The sequence below is a fragment of the Vombatus ursinus genome, unplaced genomic scaffold (genome assembly GCF_900497805.2).
Source record: "Vombatus ursinus unplaced genomic scaffold, bare-nosed wombat genome assembly UNPS02014778.1, whole genome shotgun sequence".
NCBI lineage: Eukaryota > Metazoa > Chordata > Mammalia > Diprotodontia > Vombatidae > Vombatus > Vombatus ursinus.
In genome coordinates this window covers 45,858,530-45,880,418 of record NW_020954556.1, presented here as the reverse complement: position 1 = coordinate 45,880,418, position 21,889 = coordinate 45,858,530, and the positions used below count along the sequence as shown (strand labels likewise).

Genomic DNA, 21,889 nt, shown 5'->3' with positions numbered 1-21,889 from the left:
AAGCCAATAACTATTTATTAAAGGGACCTGGTCCCCTTTAATAAATAGGACTTCAGGATCCTTTAATAAATAAGATCCTCACAATCTGAGATGCTCCTTTTCTCCAGGGTCTTGGTTTTATACTGCTTGGTACCCAGATGATAATAGATGATGCAAAGTATAATACAGGACTTCACTGGTTGACAGACCTTACCTTGACCCTCCTGGTGGGCCAGTTGAAAGTGGGCAAAGATGATGGTCAGCCTGACTAAATGCTTCCAGCCCTTCCCTCAGACTGGGCAACAGAGAGAGATGATGAAGGGTGGAGGGGCAACAAAAACAGCTGGGGAACTTCCCATATTGTTAGGTCATCTCCGACATTCTGGGCTTGGCCACCTACTCATTAGGAAGAAAGGGTGGAGGTACCCCAGTTAGCTTCCTGTGGTTAAGCAAGTAAACTTATAACCACGTATTTAAAGTGCTGGGGCCTAATATAAGAAAAAAATCTCTCTAAACCTTATCTAATTATCCCTAAATATAAGCTATGTAAAACATGTACTAATATTGGTTGGATATGTAAAATATGTACTGTCGATCCTGAAAAATAAATGACCAAAGAGCCACAGAGGTTATAACAAAGAGCTTTACGCCAACTGTCAAATATGAACAATAAAATAAAATAAAATACCAAAGAGCTCACAGAGGTTATAGGCAAAAGGACTTCTTTATTCCATTGGAGGAGACAAATTAGACACAAACAGTGTAGCAAGGTCTGCCGTAGGGCCGAGAGGACCCAAGGAAGAGAGTCTAAGCTTTGATGCAGATAGTTGTGGCTAGACAAAGAATCAAGCAGTGATGTATAACAACAACAATAAGGCAAAATTGCCTAGTGACAAAAAAATTCTATTCATAGCAGGGCTTCATGCCCAGGATGTGGTTCCTGCTGGTGCTTGCCTGAACTCAGGGACTGTCAGTTCTATGATTTAGCTGTAGCAGAGCTTATCCAGAGGGTGAGCACAAAGGACCGTTGTTGTGCCAAGCTCAGGGCAAACTTGCTTGCTGGGCCTCGACCCTGAAAAACAAGGTATCTCCTAATAATAAAAAGGAGTGAAAAGAGGAGTGATTTTGGGGTGGGGGCCCTGACAGTACTAACATTACTTGATTAGACTAACTGAATATATATTAATAGATAATTATAACAGAAATAATCACTACACTGACAGAATCACACCAAATGGAATAATAGTGATTGGAATAAAGTAGGGGTTAAATTAATCATTTGACACACTGGTGGGGGCTCATTAGTAGCACTACTAGAAACCCACTGCCTAAGGGTAACCCTAGAACTCTGAGAAAAGCAGTCAGCTGACCTATGGAGATTTACTCTAATTAAATGAATGGGAGTTGGGGAAATTAGTTCCAGAGAGGGTGTTTTACCAGGTTTTTCTGAATCTGTCCTTTTCCTCACTTCTTATGGTGAAATGTTCCATTATACTCACATGTTATAATTTGTTTAGCCATTCCCCAATTTATGGATAACATCTTTTTTTTTTTCCCAGTTCTTTGCTACAACAAAAAGCACTGCTATATTTTTGTGTATAAAGGTCCTTTCCCTCCTTTTATCTTTTTGGGATATACATACGGCAGTATCACTGGGCCAAAATCACTACATTTATGTCCCCATGGCCTAGTACAGTGTCTGGCATATAGTAGGCACTCAACATATTTTCTTGTTGATTGACTGGGTCTAAGATTCTCTGACTAGTCTGCCAAAAAAGTAGCTCTGTAACAGATCTCTTTTTTTATAGGCAAACAGAAATGGGTGGCTATGAACCAGAACAATTCAAATCAACTTTTCTGTCCTCAGTTGATGAGATACAAATTCTCTCCTGATCAACTTTCCACACACTTACCTACCTACCATGTACATACTATATCTTTTCATTAGATTGTAAATTCCTTGAAGACAGATACTATTTTTATCCAAAGTGACTAGGGCAAGGTATTACTACTCTTTTGTGTGATTATTTTATTTACCAAAAGAGGCAGCAAAATTTTGTGAAAGACAGAGGAAAGCAGATTGAAGAGGAACATAGACAAAAACAAAAATGCTTGAGGGGAGATGCAGATAATTCTGAGAGGACCGGAGTGGAAGCTACCCGCTTGGAGATAAAAATACTTTACCGATGCTAAAAATGGCAAATTAGAGATTAGAAGCCAATGAAAGATGGCATATGTAGTAGCTACAGCACTGGATTTGCAGTGAAGTTAAAGTCTACATCCAGAAGCCAGAAGCCAATGGAGCTGAGGATCTAACAGAAGTAAAAAAGGAGGATGGCCAAACAAACAAATTCTACAGATACAGACAGAGTTTGCAGTTCATGTGGAGAGGTGATCTGATTGGAGGAAAGCAGAGAATGTTCTCCTGTTTGAAAAGCTGACTGGAGGAAGGCTGACTTGTTCTCTAGCTCTATCTGCAGCTTGAGAAGTTCTGCAGATCTCAAACTTTAAGGTTATTTTTTGTTAAAAGAGCTTAACACTTCTTCAATGGTCCAAAAAATAGAAAAGCATCATACAGAAGGTGATATGTGGGGCAGACTGTACCTTAAAGAGTTCAAGGTCATCAAGGTCTACAATCTAGAGTTACAAGTTGCCTCAGGCAAAGTTTCCCTTCTCCTGAGCCTTACAACTAGATTTCTATAAAATTTGTGTTTATTTCCCACCCTCCTGGATTCAATGTGCATTGTTGGGAGAGTGGATTGATCCAGGTTTATAGGTGGATTTTTATAATTATTACTGCTCTGCTTTCTCTTAATAAATATTTCATGATTATGAGTTAATGGTGTCATTTTGGTAGATCATTTAAATGGGAAGCAAGCCAGTGGGGTCTGAGGAGCTACAATAGGGAACAGCAGATCAATGGCTGCTCTTACTAGGATTCTCCCTAGGGGCCTGAGAGTGAGTTGTAACACTGTGGCCATTCCTTAGCAGAACCACTTCTACCTGCCACGTTGGGGTGAGCCAGCCAGGCCTAGCTCAGGCAGAGAGAATGTTGGGGGGCTGGATGCCATACCATACAATATACAAGTCCTGTGCCTTTCCACAGTAAGTACTTAATAAATGTTGGTGTTGCATTAGATTCTGAACACAAAACTCTTAACCTCGAAGGTCAAGCCAGTTTAGGGGTTAGGAAAATCAAGGCAGCTCTCTGCCTCTGAGTTGGAGTCATGAATAAAATGGCTTTTAAAATGGCCAATGGGTCCAGAAAGCAGAAGCCCAGAGTAGGAACAGAAGGATTTAGAGCTGAAAGAAACCTCAGAGATCAAATTTAACATGCTCATTTTCATTTAAAAAAAAAAAGAGAGATAATATACTTGCCCAAGGTCACAAGAAAGGAATTAACAGAGACAGGAGTTGAGTCAAATCCCTTAATTGTGGAGCCAAAGGTCAGGGCTGGATTCTGGTATTTTTTTGTAAAGGGAGGAGGGGGGACAGCATCTTATCTCCAGAGGCTTTGGTTTCCTAATTTGCAAAATAACAGGGCTTGACTATAAGATCTCCAAAGTTCTTTCCTCATTTTGCTCAACAATGCTTATTTGTTACAAGTTCCCTCTCCCCCCTTTCCTTTCCTTTTCTCAGGTTTTTAATGAGGGCTGGGAAGGAGAGGGAAGGTAGCTATGATAACAGGAGCTAACATTTCTCATAGCACCTACTATGTGCCAGGTACTGCTAAGTGCTTTATAAATATTATCTTATTTAGCTTCACAACAAGCCTGAGAGGTAGGTGCTGTTATTCCCATTTTACCGAAGAGGAAACAGAGATTAAGTGATTTGCCAGGGGTCACTTGGCTACTAAGTATCGCGTCACATTTGAACCCTGGTCTTCTACATTAGTTGCTCCATCCACCTCACCAGTTAGCAACAGTGATGCCAAAAGAAAAAAAAAATAGAGCCATTAAAACATTTTTTAAAATGCACAGGAAAAAAAGGAAGCATAGATGAGGACATTTTTGAAAGCAACTTGGAATAACGAACTTTTTTTTTAATCAAGCATTTGAAATGGAAATTCATTTCATACACGATATTTTTGTGGAAGTGTCTTTGTTGTTGTAGTTGTTATTGAGGGGATGGTGGTGGTCTTTAAGTTTAAAATAAAAAACAAAATTTAAACGTTCCCCAGCCCCTAACTTCGGATGCCTAATGAGTTTTAAGGTCTTAAGAGAGGTTGAACAGGACAATGATGATGTAATTCTGCTATCCCTCGGGTGGTCTTTTGGCTTCCTGGGGCCTCCACCTTTCCATCAAATCAATCCAAGGAATATTTATTGAACAGCTACTGCGTGGAGACCCCAGTAGTAGGCACTGGAATAGACAGGGATTTTAGGTAGGAAGTGGCCCCAGCCTTCCTGGAATTTCCAGTCTTCAGCTTGGTGGTGCTGTGGACAGAAAGTCTGAGTCAGAAGTCCTGAATTTCAATTCGGCTTCAGCTACTTCTCTGCTGTATAACCCCGGGAAAGTCATTTAACCTGTCTCAGCCTCAGTTTCTCATCTGCCACATGGGGATGATAAGAGCACCTAACTCCCTGGGCTGTTTTGAGGATAAAATAAGATGTCTGCAAAGCACTTTACAACCTTAAGGCGCTACATAAATGCTAACTGTTAATAGTATGATTGTAGTTACGGTCATTATTAAATGCACAAGTATTATTATATGCCTCTATGCCCTTGCACTTGTAAACTTTTGCAATCATTCAGGCGCTTTCTCAGAAAGTACTCTAGGTGGTCACTCCCCGCCCGACCCTGCCCCGGGGGCAGTAGCTAAACTAAACGTTCTCGTAGTAACCCGCCCCTCTTCTGGCCTCTGGAGACCGCAGGGGTGAGAGCAGTGACGCTGGCCAGCCGCTAGGTGGTGCCCAGCGCCTCGGCGCCTGCTTCGTGAGGCGGGGCTAGCGGGGGCTCGGAGACAGAGGCTCCCGCGCGAATCCCGCGCGCTCTGATTGGCCAGACGCTGGGTTTTCCCCTAGCGGAACCCGCCCCGCCTCCCTCCCTTCCCGCCTTCCCCTCCCCCCCCGCGCCCTCTCCGCTCCCACCCCCTCCTCACGTTTCCCGCCAGCCAGAGCGCGGTCGGCGGTTGGCCGCGGTGGGTCATTCGTCTGGCCCGACCGATCGAGAGCGAGCTGGGGTGCAGGGGGTTCTTTCCCCTCCAGCTGCCATGTCGCGACAGAGTACCCTTTTCAGCTTCTTCCCTAAGAGCCCGGCGCTGTGCAGCAACAACAAGGCCGCCGCCATTGCTGCGGATGGAAGCGGCGCCGGGGCCGGAGCGGGGGCCGCGGGAGCCGCGGGGGCCGGAGCCTCTGGGGCCTCCTCGGCGCGCGGGGACGCGGCCCGCAGCGAAGAAGCCCACCCAAGGCCCGACCCCGCTGCGGGCCCAGGCCCCGGCCCCCACGGCCTCAGCCCCCACGGCCCCAGCCCCCGCTCTAGCTCCGGGGTCGCCCCGCTGCCCCGAGAGATAAAACTCAATGGAGGGCCGCGCCGGCGAGCGACGGGGACGCCAGCTCCGGCCCCGGCCCCAGCTCCGGCGGCTCCTCCCGCCAGGTAACCCGGGGAAGGGCCGTGAGCCCCCAGCGAGGGAGGGATGCAGGATGGGATGGGGGTGGGGGGCCGAGGTAGAAGCTGGAGGAGGAGATGGGGGGGTGAGTAAAGGGGGCGTGGCGCTGGGGGAGGAGAAGGAGGGTTTTGGTGGGGGAGGATGCAGATGTGAAAATGAGAGAGGGGGGCGGTGCGAGGCGTCGAGCCTGGCACGATGGGGGCGGGGAACGAGCGAGCGTGGCGGGGAACGAGCGAGCGTGGCGGGGAGGTGGGAGGAGGTGCAGGGCGGTGGGAGCGCACCTTCGGACTCCTGGGGTGGGGAGAAAGAACTTGGTGAAAGCAGATGGCTGGGGACAGGGAGGGCTTTGATCTTGAGTCTGCATTGCCGAAGGGGGCATAAACAGATTAGGCGACGGCTGAATGGGCCGCGACTGCAGGGTACCTTATGATGGTGAAAAGTTTTGGAGGGGACCAGACAATGCCTTGCCCCCTCACCCCCGAAGGGATCGAACTTTGCCATCTTCTTAGAAGAGAGAGACAGAGACCTAGGGATTGGACTGGGCAAGCAGAGGGCAGTTAAATCTTGGCCCAGAGAAACTTTTAGGGAGTTATCTGAGCAAGTGTCACAGCCAGCTAACTAGATGCATGGGAAAATGTTGAGGTTTTTTTTCCCCTCTTATTGCTACTTTCCTTCTCCCTAGTTGGAGTTCTTGGCCAGATTGATTAACAGCTGATTAACAGGATATCTTAGAGATGTCTCTTGAAATCTTTAATGAAGAGAAACTGAGGCGACAAAGTTCCAAACATGTTCCATGTGTTAGGAAGGCTAGCAGTTGCCAATAAGTGAGGTCCAAGGCTTCTTAGTGACCAGGGATCCCCAAGAGAGTTTACACAACTTTTCTTATACTCAATAAAGAGACAACTTACAAAATCTTGAATAACATGGGTTTTGTCTATTCTTGACTAGTGGTTGAAGGTGCTGACCACAAGTTGTATAGTTTTTATTTATTTATTTTTTAAATTTTTTTAACATTTGTTTTTAAGACTTTGAGTTCCAGATTCTCTCCCTTTCTCCCTCCACACCTCCCCTCATTGAGAGGGCAAGCAATTCCATATAGGTTATATTTGTGTAGTCACGAAAAACATATCCATAATAGCCATGTTGTGAAAGAAAACATAGGCAAAAAAAACTCAAGAAAAAATAAAGAAAATGAAAACAGAAAAAACAAACCCAAAAGTTGCTTCAGTCTGTGTTCTGACACCATCACTTCTTTCTCTGGGGATGGAGAACATTTTTCATCCTAAGTCCTTCAGAGTTGTCATGGATCTTTGTATTGCTGAGAATAGCTAAGTCATTCACAGCTTGATCATCTTACAGTGTTGCTGTTACTTTGTACTGGTACATTTCACTTTGCATCAACTCATGTAAATCTTTATAGGTTTTTCTGAGAGCATCCTGTTCATTTCTTGTAGTACAATAGTATTCCATCATAATTACGTACAATAACTTATTCAGCCATTTCCCAACTGATGTGCATCCCCTCAATTTCTAATTCTTTATCCCCAGAAAAGATCTGCTATAAATATTTTTGTACATATAGGTCTTTTTCCTTTTTCTTTTCTTTTAAATCTCTTTTGGGGTACAGACCCAGTAGTGATATTGCTACATCAAAAGATATGCATGGTTTTATAGCCCTTTGGGCATATTTCCAAATTGTTCTATAGAATGGTTTAATCAATTCACAGCTAGGACAATAGTACTTTAATGTCCCATTTTTCCCACATCCCCTCCAATATTTGTGATTTAGCTTTTCTGTCCTATCATCTAATCTAATAGGTATGAGATAGTACCTCAGAATTGTTTTAATTTGCATTTCTGCAATTAGTGGGTTAGAATATTTTTTTATATGGCTATAGCTTTAATTATTCACCTGAAAACTGATTGTATTTTTTGATCATTTATCAATTGGGGTATGGCTCTTATTTTTATAAATTTGACACAGTTTTCTATATGTTAGAGAAATGAGGTCTTTATCAGAGAAACTTGCTTCAGAATTTTTTTTTAATCATTACTATTGCTACCTGTATTTCCCTTCATCTTATTCCCTATCCCCTTTTATTGTATTCTCTCTCCTTTTCACTCTCCCTTCTCAAAAGTGTTTTGCTTCTCATTACCCCTTCCCTCCATCTGCCCTCCCTTCTATCAACAGCCCCCTACTTTCCTGTAGGGTAAGTTAGATTTCCATACCCAATTGAGTGTGTATGTTATTCCCTCCTTAAACCAATTCTGACAGGAGTAAGGTTCACTCATTCCCTCTCACCCACCTCTTCCCCTTCACTATAAAAACTTTTTCTTGCCTCTTTTATGTGAGATAATTTACCCCATTCTACCTCTCCCCTTCTCCTCCTAGTACATTCCTCTCCCACCCCTTAATTTTATTTTTTAGATATCACCCCTTCATCTTCAACTCACTCTGTGCCCTCTGACTATGTATATTCCCTCCAGCTACTCTAATAATGAGAAAGGTCTTATGAGTTACAATTGTCATCTTTCCACGTAGGAATGTAAACATTTCAATTTTAATAAGTCCCTTATGATTTCTCTTTCCTGTTTACCTTTTTGTGCTTCTCTTGAGTCTTGTATTTGAAAGTCAGTTTTTCTATTTAGCTCTGGTTTTTTTTCTCAAGAATGCATTAAATTCCACTATGTCATTGAATGTCAATTTTTCCCCCTCATTGATTATACTCAGTTTTGCTGGATAGGAGATTCTTGATTTTAATCCCAGCTCCTTTGACCTCTGGAATATCATATTGCAAGCCCTCCCTTAATGTAGAAGCTGCTAAATCTTGTTCTATCCTGATTGTGGTTCCTCAATAACACAAATTGTATAGTTTTGCCACAAGGTGGACTAACACATCCTGGGGCATTTTGAATAAGGACAAGAATAGGGAAATCAAGGTTGGAAATAGATTAGAAATGGGGAACCTATTTCTGGGAATGGGGAATGCAAAAATCACAAAATGGGAGGAAACATTCCTTTTCTCTGATTGGCAAGACATTATACAGGTTTATCGATTAATAGGCTATTGACAATATCAGTATCTAGTTTAGCATCATGTGGAAACTTTGTAATTTTCCGTGAGTCCAAATGAGGAATTAACACATAAAAAAAGGGAATTTTGAATTGAACAAAAAAGGGAAGTCTTGCATAAGAAGGGACTTAGCCTTAAGCTCACAAAAGGGGGGAAGTTAAACTCTAAGAAATTATTAATACTAGTTGTTTGATGATTCATAGGAGGTCTCAGCTAAAAATAAAGTCTGCACACAACCCCAGTTGATTGAATATAATTCCCAGTTCACATTTCACAGAGCGAGAGGTGCTCCTCTGGGTAGTAATGGGTAGTTGTAAGAAAAGCAGAAGGAGAACACCTTAACTTTGTATTTTGCATTTATATTTCTTGCATTTGAGGATTTTATTCTTTATCTAAAAAAACAAGATGATGTTCTAGTAGTCCCCTCCAGTATATCATTTGTTCTATTGTGTTACAGTGATGGTATAAAGCCACTGATTAGCAATCGTATGCTTCCCCAGGAGAGCCCAATTTTGAAATCTTGCTTGGGGCCTTGTCCAAGCTTTGCTTCTGATTTGTGATCTATTGCCCTTTCCACTGTGCTGGAGCCATCACCTGTTAAAAGGTGAAGCAAAATTTTGTTTTGAGGGAAGAGGGAAACATTGATTAATTGAAAAGTTTAAGAAAAGAAATTAAGCTTCACCCTCCCTTCATGTGAACAGATACTTAGCAATCTTCAGCAAGTATTCCAGATGTGCTATAGTTATACAGCACATTCTTCCAAGAGTAGATTTTCCAGTCATCTCAAAGTCCTCTCTCCCTTTCTCCCCAATATCCAGCATCTACTATGAATGAGGTTAGCCTCCATGTGGGAATGGTAGGCTATTTGTAGTTTTAATTTTTATTCCCAGTTCTGATACTGAATTTTTGGGGTATATTCATCACTTTCCGATGCAACTGATTCCTTTGCTGGTCTCCAAACTTACTCTACCCACCTACCTGTCTTTTACATGATGTCACCTGTGCTTGAAATCTATACCTCTTCTGCCTCTTAGAATCCTTAGTTTCCTTCCAGGATTATTAGCTTAGGTTCTACCTCCTACAAAGAAGTCTTTTTGGCTCTATCCTACCTTTTCCTGCTTTTCAAATTATTTTTATCATCCAGTAGGGTACAGTAAATAGGGATGCTAAATAAGGGATGTTTTCTGTCAAAGAACCACTTAAATATTATCTTTTCTTGCTTAGTCAAGGCATCCTTTAGTCTTAGGCCTTCAGGTAAAACACCAGATGATGACTTTGCTTAATGGATATCATAGTAAAGTTCTTGGAGCTAAGAAAAGACTATTCATTTTGTGGTCTTTCTCATAGATTCAAGAAGACAGAAAGCCAAGTGAGGGGATTACAGATTGAATCCGGTTGGAACACTCTGGGGACAAGTAATATATTAAAAGGATATGGTTACAGGTTGAACAGGTACTTTCTATTGTTATGCTTAGAGACTGTAGTTTCCCATAGTCCTTCAGGATAGCAGTGAATATAGATAACCATATTCATAGATAGGCTCGATATAGTCTAGCCCTAGTGCTTAGTGGTAATTTTCAGCTTTAGAAGTACTGCAGAAAAGGTCTTGTTTTGGTGTTTCTCACCAAATCCTTTTGTTTTTCTTTGCCTTAGAAGCATTTTTTATTCCACAGGGTAACATTTCTCCCTTGTTGTTTTGTTGCAGTTCAGTCATATCTGACCCTTTGTGACCCCATTTGGGGTTTTCTTGGCAAAGATACTAGAGTGGTTCGCCATTTCTTTCTTCAGCTCGTTTTACAGATAAGGAAATGGAGGCAAGCAGGGTAAAGTGACTTGCCTAGAGTAACACAGCTACCAAGTGTCTTGAGGCCAGATTTGAACCCAGGATGATGAATCTTCTTGACTGATGCTGTATCCACTGCACCACCTAGCTGCGCCATTGTGCCTATACTTCCAACTGGGAGAGTTGCCTTCAGTCCTAAGGAGAAGTGGGTGGTTATGGTGGTGGTAATGGCGGCAGCAGAAAACGTTCAAATTAGATTCCTTCAAGTTCCTGCTGAAGTGCCACTTCCTTTCTGAGTTTTCCTGATTTCTCCATTTGTTATTTCTTCCTTCCCCAACTTTGTATTTATTTTTGTTTATAGCTTCTGTTTATCTGTGAACTTGTTTTACTCTCCTTTCCTCCCATTGGAAGACAGAGACTATGTCATTTTTGTCTTTGTATTCTCAGTGACAGAAATACAGTGTGTTGCACATAGTAGGTGCTTAATAAGTGGTTCCCAATGACTGGTTATCCAGTGCACCTAGTTGACTTTAAAACCATTTTAAACCAGAAACCAAAATGTGTTCCCAGCCTCCCTCTCTGGACCTGTATTCATACAGCTTGATGTTATTTTGTTCTTTAAATTTGATGGATGACAAAGATGATTGGGACCTTGTAATGAAAGATGATATATTTGAGTCAGGGAAACTAATTAGAAGGCTGCTGCGGTAAGTTCAAGTGAGAGATGATGAGCATCTGAAAGTTAGGGTGGTGGCTGTGTAAGTAGACATAAGGGGACCGATGCAAGAGATGCCTTGGAGGTAGACCCAAGAATTGATAACCAGTTGGCTATGTAGGGTGAGAGAGATTGAGGAATTCAGGATAATACCAAGGTTTTGGACCTGAATGGTGTTGTCCTTGACAGAAGCAGGGAAGTGTGAAATACTTGGGGAAAGATGGAAATGTTTGGAAATGTTTTTGAGATGTCTTTGAGATACTCCACTGGAAGTATTCAGTAAGCAGAGGGAGATATGGGACAGGAGCTCAGAAGAGAGACTAGAAATGGATAAATACCATCTGGGATCAACTACATAGAAATGATATTTAGACCCATAGGAGCTGATGAGGTTACCAAGTGAGAGAGTTTAGAGAGAAGAGATTGAGGCACAGGACAGTTAAGAGAGTGTAGTGGGTGATGAATTGGCAAAGGAGTCTAGGAAGAAGCAGTCAGACAGGAGAAGAAACAAGAGAGAACAGCGTCTGAGAAGAAAGAATACCTAGGAGGAGAGAGTTGTCAATAGTGAAATGCTGCTGGGGTCCAAGGATGAAGACTGAGAAAAGGCCATCAGCTTTTGAAATTAAGAGATCATTGGCAACTTTGAAGAGCGCCATTTCTGTAGAGTGATGTAGTTGGGAAGCCAGATTTCGAAGGATTGGAAAAGTAATGAGAGAGGAAGTGGAGGCAAAAAGTAATAGGTGATTTTTTTTTTTCCCCAAGAATTTGACCTGTGAAAGGGAGGAGAAATGGGGCAGTAGCTTGAGGGAATGGAAAAGTCTGGTGAAGGTTTTTTTCGGCATGGGGGAAAACCTGGGCCTATTTGTAGGTAGCAGGGAAGAAACCAGTAGAAACGGAGAGATTAAATCATAGAAATAATAAAGGAGTCAATCAGCTGGAAAAGATAGGAGAGTTTGGGATCAAATGTTGAAGAAGAGGAAAAGGTCACTTCTTGAAGGTCTGGAATAAAGGAGGGGTGCACATGTTAAGAGGTTTTGAGATTTAGAGAAGGGGAGAAGAGGAAGGGAACTAGTAGTGTGAATGGTGGCTATTTTTTTTTTTTCCAGTAAAATGTGAGGTAAAGTCCTTAGGTGAGATGTGGGAGGCTTGAGAGAAACGTCTTAGAACAGCTTCACTGAGGAGTAAGAGAAAATATGCCAGGGAGGAACGAGAAGATTGATAGCCTTTTTGTTTGTTTGTTTGTTTGTTTGTTTGTTATTGTTTGTTTTTGTTTTTTGTCTGGCTCCAGTTGTAATTAGATAACACATTTTTAATAGACACTATTAGTTATGTGATTTCCTCCAGCTCTTTTTATCCACATGGTCAGGGAAAAGGCGTATGGTTTAAGTAATATAGGGTTGGGATTTGGCAAAGTATAAGCCTTGATAGGGCAAAGAGACTAGGAATTTGACATGGCTAACTGTAGGGTTGAGATTGGGAAAGGAAGAAAGTAAAGTTACAGCAGAGAGGATGACCTGAGAGACTATTTCAGAGAATCTTATAACCTGAAGTCCATGGATAAATTTCAGAATCCTTGAACTTGGATCAGAAAAAGAATTATATCTTTATTTTCACCAGCTTCTAACTGAAATTTAGAATTTCCTGCAATTATTTTTTCAAAATTATTCTCAGAAAGGGTCCATAAGCTTCATTCGACTAATGAAGGTGGTGAAGTGGAAAGAGCTAGTGGGACTGGAGTCAGGAGGACTTGCTTAGGTGTAGCGACGGAGTAGGTCATGGAATGAAGAGATTTAGAACTGGGGGGTTATGGTGTTTGAGCAACCATCAGTCAACGTCTATGTTGGAGTTCCCTGGTTATAAGGGCAAGAATTGAAGTAGAGGGGAAACATTAAGCCACATACGGAACTCCTTGAGAGAGAGAGAACGCTCCAGATTAGATAAACTGCTGTTTGATGGAGTGAACCTCAAATATAAGGCTTGCTGAGTGACAAAGGGAGAGTTGGAGGAACAAGGAGTATTTTGATTCCCCTCCAGGATTGGTGGCTTGGTGTAGAAAGTGAATTTGAAAGTACTGCCATGCCAGTGATAAGAGTGGACAGGGATCAAGTGCCCTCTGAGGAAAGCCAGATCTCAGGGTTTCGTAAGATGGAAAGAGCACAAGAAGGAAACTTTAAGCAACTGGAATTCTAGTGGGCGTAATAGGAGGAGGAGACTTGGGGGAGAGTCTAGGTTGAGGTGGTTTGGGATGAGAGAATGGAAAGTGTGATTTCGTATGTCATAGAGCATATTATTCTAATTCCATCCTGGAAAACAAAGCTTATACCCTAGAGAGGAAAATGACATGGATTATATGCACTTGAGTTGACTAGCATTGTAACAGAATCTAATGGATGGTTTATAATAAGATTTTTCCTATGCATAAATTCAGCTTCCTTTCTATTGAATAGAGAGAGGGATGATTAGGGTTTACTAACTGCAGTCCAAATTAAGAAATATTTTGAGTTTTAAAAATTTCATTGCTAACTTTAAAATTTCACCTCAATTTCCAAAGTACATTCTTTCAACATCCTTCATAAGAAAGAATGAGAGTTTAGCAACACTAATCAACATCTGTAAAGTGAGTCTGATGATATATATTCATTGTTTCACATCTATAACACTGGAGCCCCTCTTCCTTAGTAAAGAAGGGAGGGAGATAGTCTTATCTCTGAAGCTTAGGTTGATTATAGTAGTTCTATAGTGTCTATTTTCCTTTTGTCCCCCCTTACATTTTACATTGTTATAGTCATGTATGTTGTTTTTCTGAGTCTGCTTACTTTACTTTGAATCAGTTCATGTAACCCCTTTCATGCTTCCCTAATTTTTCAGTCTTCAAATCTTTATAGTAAATATTCCATTGCATTCAAGTACTGTAATTGTTTAGCCATTCCCCAGTTGATAGACATCTATTTTGTTTCCAGTTATGTGTTACTATAAAAAGTGCTCCAATAAATATTTTGGTGTATATCAGGCCTTTATATCTGTGACCTTCTTGGGGTATATGTTTAGCATTACAGTCTCTGGGTCAAAGGGTCAAAAAAAAGGTCAAAAGTCAATTTCTTAGTATAATTTTAAACTGCCTTCCAGAATATTTGGATCAATCCACAGATCCACCAACAGTGTAATAGTATGCTGAAGTCTGAATTTAAGACTTATAAAGACCATATTTAATTTTTAAAAATATATCTTAGCCTATATCAGATTGCATGCCCTCTTGGGGAGGGGAGAAAAATCTAAAACTCAGAATCTTATGGAAGTGAATGTTGAGAACTAAAAATAAATAATTAAAAAAAATATCTTCTTCCGCTTGCTCTGGGGACAGATATCTGGTTATAAAAGAAAGATTAGTATAAAACAGCGGTTCACATTTGTATAGTGCTTTTAAGACTTAAAATTTGCTTTCCTTCTAAACAACCCTTTGAAGTAGGTAGTACAAGCTGTTGCTCCCCTTTTGCAGAGAAGGGAGCAGGCTTAACAGGATACAGTTTTTCAGATACATCTTGTAATTCATGGTTTTGTGATTAACGGTTTATAAAAAAGGGAAACAACACAGTGAGGGGGAAAGTATCTCTGCCCTCACAGGACTTGCAATGATCTTTGGTTTTAATAGAGTAAATAAAAAAGAGTCTTGGGGCAGCTAGGTGGTGCAGTGGATAGAGCACCAGCCCTGGAGCTGTGTGGCCCTGGGCAAGTCACTTAACCCCAATTGCCTCTCCCCTAAAAATATCTATATTTTTTTTCAATCAATACAAGTCCACCATCTTTTCCTCCTACTTGCCCCATCTTGTTGAGAAAGAAGGAAGGATAATATATCCTTGTTACTAAAATGCATAGTCATGCAAAACAAATTGCTAACTTGTTAAAAAAAAAAGTTTCAGTTTTCACTCTTGAGTTCTTCACCACTCTATCAGGATGTGGGTACCATGTTTCATGAGCCTTCTAGAATTGTGGTTGGTCATTGTGTTGATAACACTGTTGTTATTTTATATAAGTCATCGTAGTTAATGCTCACTTCACTGTATCATTTCATGTAAGTCTGCCCAGATTTCTCCGAAGCCATCCCCTTTTACCCAGTAGCACAATGGTATTCTATTATATTCATATACCATTGTTCAGTCATTACTCCATTGATGGGTACGGACCTCCAGAGGTGCCACTTCTTTGCCATTGAAAAAAAGAGCTATGAGAGAAATTGTCATTATACTATTATATTAATAACTAATTATTAATTTGTGATCTAGGCTTTTCTTTCTCTATTTTTTTTTCTCTTTAAGGCCCAGCTCTTGTTAAAGTCAGTCTCTGAAGGACATGCCTGATTGAGATTACTTGTAGCCCTTAAGGAACAGGCACCCAACTAGGAGACCTAATTTCTGTTCAGAGTATAAACAAAATCCAGGCTGGGTGAGCCATTACCCTGAAAGAAGGAACCCATGTCCTTGGTCCTGTCCATTAGAGTTTAGGGTGACCCAGCTCATGGAGGAGAAAACAAGGAGAGAGGTCAAGATGGAGATGGCCTCCACCTGCCCAGATTGCTGTAGGCAAGTTCACAATCAAGCCATCTTCTCAGCAGGAGGAGCTGACAGCTTTTAGCTCACCTTCTCACTAAATGTCCACCAATCAAGGTTGATTTTCTCTTGTCAGGGGAACTCCCTTTCAGAAGGTGTTTAAGGTGTTTCAGGGTCTCCCTTGGCATCTTTGGTTACTGAGAGAAACCACTGACCATCAATTTATTGATTGCCAGCTAGCCTAATTAATAAATTAATTATTAATTACCCAGAAACTTTTTGTCTTGGGGTTTTCATTCATTTCAGCTGCTATATTTTTGTAAAAATGAGTCCTTGTACTGGGTCAGAAAGTTTGTAAAGTTTAATAACTTTTTTCATGGGGCATAGTTCAAATTTCTTTCCAAAATGGTTGGACCAGTTAATTTCACCAGTGCTTTTTCCCACAGCCCCTTTAGCATATTCCTTCTTTGTCAATTTTGGCAATCTTGTGGGTATGAGTTGAAACCTCTGGGTTATTTTAATCTGCTCTTCTCTCATTGTTAGTGCTTTAGAATTTTTTTTTAATATGGCTCTTAGATGACTTGTATTTCTTCTCTGGAAAACAGCTTGTTCATGTCCTTAGATCATATCAATTGGATCAATTGGAGAAGTGGCTCTTGTTCTCATAAATTTGAATCAGCTACCTAAATATCTTAGAAAATGCTGTGCAAATAAAACCAATATAGCCAAGATTAGAAGGAAAACGGAAATTTGGGGAAAGTTTTCATAGACAGTTTCTTGGATAAAAGTGTCATATCCCATATATATAGAGAACTTTGTCAGATTTATAACACTAAGACTCATTCCCCAATTGGCAGTTTTTAGAGGAAGAAATCAAAGCTATATATAGTCATATGAAAAAATGCTTTAAATCATTATTGATTAGAGAAATGCAAATTAAAACAACTTTGAGATATCTTGCACTTATCAGATTGACTAAAATGATAGAAGGGGAAAATGGCAAATATTTGAGGAGATGTGGAAAAATTGGGATACTAATAAATTGTTGGTGGAACTGAGAGCAATCTGGAATTATCCTCAAAGAGTTATAAAACTGTGTATACCCAGCAATTCCACTATTAGTTGTGTTTCCCAAGGTGATGGGGAAAAAGGAAAAGAACTTCTATGTTTTAAAATATTTATCGTAGCTCTCTTTGTGGTGGCAAAGAACTGGAAGTTGAAGGGATGCCCATCAATTGAGGAGTGGCTAAACAAGTTGTGTTATATTATTGTGGTGATGGAATACTGCTGTGCTGTAAATGAGCAGGTTGATTTTAGAAAAGCATAGAAAGACTTGCATGAAATAATGAAGAGTGAAATGAGCAGAACAAAGGTTATATACCTCAACACCAATTTTGTTCAAGGAATAACTGAACGGTTAAGCTATTCTGAGCATTATATTCAAATAAACTACAAAGGACCTATGAAAGAAGATGCTGTCCACCGCCAGAGAAAGAACTGATATATAGAAGTGTGTATAATAGTGTTTTACATACATAGACACACATACACATATATTTGTGTCAAATAGCCTCCTCTAGTGCGAGTTGGGGAGGGAGACATTTTGGAACTTAAAATGTAACAAAAATAAAGTAAGATAAAATTAAGGGAAAAAAATTATACCGTTATTAGAGAAACTGTCTGCAAAGATTTTCCCCCACTTACCTACTTCTCTTCTAATTTTATGAAGGTATTATAGCATATCCTTATTTCAGATGTGTTTGTAGATGTGTATGTAGGACAGTAGAAACAGTTTTAGTTGGAACTTTGAAGCTATTTGATAGCCTTTGATTCCTCTTTGAATATCAGCTCTGGTGGACCAGTGTTTATGATTTGTTTTGATCGTGAAGGGAGAAAGAGTGTAGGTCATATAGTAGACAAATGTGTGTATTTCTGTGTACAGCCATTGCATTCCCCTACTTTCACTGCCCAGGATAGCGGGTTCTGTGTTAGTACTTTGCAGTTAAAGACAGTTTCATGTATGTATAACAAGTTATTTTCATGTGACATTATTACATTGTATTTAGTAAAACTGTATGTGTGTAATTTATATTGAGTGCTATATGTGGTCCAGATGTCTCCTTTTATGCATGAGGAAACTGAAGCTCAAAGAGCAATTTGATGAATATAAGATTAGTAATAGAAGAACTGGATTCAAGCAGAGATCATTTGACTCCAAATTGAGTGCTATTTTATCTGTACAGTGTTGTTTGTGGCTCCTTATCACTGCCAGGATCAAATAGAAAATCCTTTGTTTGATATTTGAAGTCCTTCATAACCTCTTCTCCTTCTCCCCCATTTTCATGTCATCTTATGTCTTACTCCCTCCTGTCTTCTCCACCTTAAATCTGCAGTCCAGCTGCCCTGGCTTTCTTGTTGTTTTCTGCACAACAGTCTATCTCTGGAACCAGGGCATTTTCATTGGCTGTTCCCCTATGCCTAGAATGCTCTCCTTCCTCATCTCACTTCCTGGTTTCCTTCAAGTCTCAGCTAAAATCTCGTAGAAATATAGGAAAGCTTTCCTGATGCCTTTTAATTCTAATATCTTCCCTCCGTTGATTATTTCCTGTTTATCCTGTATATACCTTGTTTGTCCATAATTATTTGCATGTTGTCTCTCCCATGTGATGATGGGAAATTGACCCAGACTGAGGCAATATTTGAGCAAATCGATTTATTAGCAAGGCTAGCAGTTGTGTACAAATCGGGTCCAAGACCTTCTTAGTAGGTACAATGACACCATTTGGCTGTTTACAAAGCATTCTTATAGGCAATAATGAGGGACAATCAATTTACACAATCTTGAGTAACATAACAGGAGCCTTCTCCCTTCTGTTTGGACAGTTATACAAATCTTGTGGTTATTACAAGAATGCCTCAAGATGTATAGAGCATTTTGTGGTCAGCACATGTTTCCCAAATTCCCAGAATCATAATAGCATCTTAATTCCCCATAATCATAATCATAAGCAAGGCCTAGCTCACAAAGTGGAGGGATAATCATATAGTGAAGTAAATCAAACAAAATGGAGTTAGTTTTGGATTTCACTCCCCTTAGACTGAACTCCTTGAGTAGGGATTTTCTTTTTTTTCTTTGTTTGTATCCCTAGCACTTAGCACAGTGACTGGCAACATATTAAGTGTTATAATGTTTATTGACTGACTAGGCTCTGAGTGTGGCTGCTCTGTTCTACCCTGAGGTGATAACTTTCTCATATTGATTAGCTATGGTATTAAGGAAGGTTAGCTTAAACGTTGTGAGAAATGCTGAATTATTAGGTTCTCACTAAGATGCAAAAAGAACAGTAAAGGTGCTGAATGGCTAACTAGTTAAGGGGAGAGGGACATTCCTCAGGCCAGTTAAGATAGCAGGGTTCCTGTCTTCACAGCCCAAGGCCCAAACCAGTCCTAGCTGATTAGGGGTCAATGTATGAGCACAAGAATCTGCTACTACTCAGGCTCAGTGAACCTCATGCATATGCTAAATAAAGGATCAGGATTTTCCACCAGTTGTAACGATTGAAGTTTCTCTAATTAGAATATGGAATCGTGAACCTAACCAATGGTGAAACTTTTGATTGTAACTCGCACCAATCCTAGTCTTGGAGGGAGGGGTAAGTGAACCAGACTAATAGTATAAAGCTGTTCTTGCTTCTGTACTCAGTGTGCTTCCTTTTGGGGAGGGAGTAAAGAATAGAGAATAAAGGAATTTCTTCCTTCACTCCACTGAGAATTGGATAAAGGAATTTCTTCCTTCACTTTAAAAGAACTGTAGCCTGCATCCCTAGAAGAGCTGTATCCTGTTATTTTGACTTTTGGCTGGCTTGCACCTGGGGAAGAAATGAGCAATGGCAGCTTGTCCCCTGCTAACTCCCCAATCTTGCAGGCCCTGGAGGTCATTGATAACAAACATCTAAGATAGTTGAGTACCTGCTTAACTTTTAGCATTGTGGTGGGAATTTTATTTTTTTGGTCTCTCATGTTTCTTCTTTCTCTCTCTCTTTTTTTAAAAATTAATTTATTTTTAGTTTTCAACAATCACTTCCATATGCTTGAGTTTTAAATTTTTCTCCCCCTTCCTTCCCAAGACTGTGTTTAATCTGATATAGGCGCTACATATACATTCCTATTAAACATAGTAAACATACATCTTGTAAGGAAGAACCAATAGGACGAACCACAAGAAAGAGGAAACAAAACAAAACAGAAGAAAAAAAAAGAGCAAATAGTATGCTTAGATTTGCATTCAAACTCCATAGTGCTTCCTTTGGATGTGGATAGCGTTTTCCATCAATGGACTTGGAGATATCTTAGATCCTTGTGTTGCTGAGAAAGGCTAAGTCTATCAAAGTTACTCATTGCACGTGGCTGTTACTGTGTACAACGTTCTCCTGGTTCTGCTAACTTTATTCAGCATCAGACCATACAAGTCTTTCCAGGTTTTTCTGAAGTCCGCCTGCTCTTCATTTCTTATAGCACAATAGTATTTCGTTACATTCATATGCCACAACTTGTTCAGCCATTCCCCAGTTGATGGGCATCCCCTCAATTTCCAATTCTTTGCCACCACAGAAAGAGCTGCTATAAATATTTTTGTACATGTGGGTCCTTTTCCCATTTTTATGATCTCTTTGGGATACAGCCCTAGAAGTGCTAGAGGGTGCACTTTTTTTTATAGCCCTTTGGGCATAGTTCCAAATTGCTGTCCAAAATGGTTGGATCATTTCACAATTCCACCATCAAGGCATTAGTGTTCCAATTTTCCCACATCTTTTCCAGCATTTATATGATGGGCATTTTTAAAATTTCCTCTTAGTTTTATTATGCCATTCCTTCTGGAACATTTGGCGTGTTTGCTTCCTGTTATTAATAACCTTACCTAGCTAAAACCTGACATTCCTTAGATAAGAAGCTGAAGGGGAGTTTGAACTTCCCAAAATGATTTAGTTGTGGAAAGATTCTTTAGGCTCCAAGTTTTTGATTATCTTTGAGAAGTGTAAATCTTTTCAATCAGCCCATTGTGAACCCTCTAAATGTAATTTAATCTGTAACTTGACTTAGTTTACCTTTATTTAGAGTCTCTGTGACTGGGCTTATTTTCTTTTTTCTTTCTTTTTGTTGTTTTTGTTGCTTTTTGGTGAGGCAGTCAGGGTTAAGTGACTTGTCTAGGGTCACACAGCTAGTAAGTGGCAAGTGTCTGAGGCTGGATTTGAACTCAGGTCCTCCTGTTTCCAAGGCTGGAGTGCTATTCACTGCACCACCTACCTGCCCCTAGGCTTATTTTCTTAGAGGATATATGAGATGGGATATATGTGATTATGATTCTGTTTCAGTTTGTCAAACTTTTGTGGCCCAAGAGGATGTATGCTGTATATCAAAAAATATTTCTGTCTCTCTCTGATGTAATTTTTGTCTATAAAAAGTCTTATTAGAATCCTGATCTTCAGGATTATTTTTCTACCTCCTGAACCTTAAGCATAATAGAACCTAGGTTTTTACCTCTATGTTTTCTTTGTGATAGACTCATTTGGCAGCAGTAATTGTGGGGGAAATACTTTGTTAATATTGTTTTAACCTAGTTTTATGTGCCTCGAAATTATATAACCTAAACTGTAGGTTATGCTAATCTCAGAGACACTCCAGAGAAGCCAGATTGTTTGTTATGAGTGCTTGTTTGTACCCAAGTCTTGGGTCTATTCAAAAAGCTTGTGTTTTGGGTTCCCCAATAGCTTGTATTTTGTCTTTGCCCTAATTTTATTGAATATTTATACTTGCTGATAAATATCTCAAGCAATTTTACCTGGATAACCTACCACTAACTCGAAGAGGAAATATTTCTTCCCCTAATAGCATCTTTTGATTTTATCAAGTGTTCTTTCCTAATTTTGTAACATCTGGAATTTGTCAGCATTTGTGATTGGTAAGACTTCACCATTTCCACGTAACTAGTTTCCTGGGTACCAATCAGAGCCTTTGATTAGCTTCACAAAATATTTCAGTGTATTCTGTTGGACTCGAAACAGGATGTATGTACCGTTATTCATTGGACAATCCATTGCAAAGTTTACTTTACCTTATATTTAGTTACAATGTTCACATAGTGTGTGTGTGTGTGTGTGTGTGTGTGTGTGTGTGTGTGTGTGTGTG

At 40.2% G+C, this 21,889-nt stretch overlaps 1 protein-coding gene across 1 annotated transcript in view; it reads left to right on the top strand.

Annotated features, from left to right (window-relative positions):
- The first annotated feature begins 5,103 nt into the window (after positions 1-5,103).
- The window catches only part of MSH6 (mutS homolog 6), a 30,684-nt gene continuing 13,898 nt past the window's right edge, over positions 5,104-21,889 (top strand). Inside the window, exon 1 of the mRNA XM_027865065.1 lies at positions 5,104-5,574. Within this exon, the coding sequence (XP_027720866.1) occupies positions 5,192-5,574 (383 nt within the window). The 5' untranslated portion in view covers positions 5,104-5,191. The remainder of the gene's footprint in view (positions 5,575-21,889) is intronic.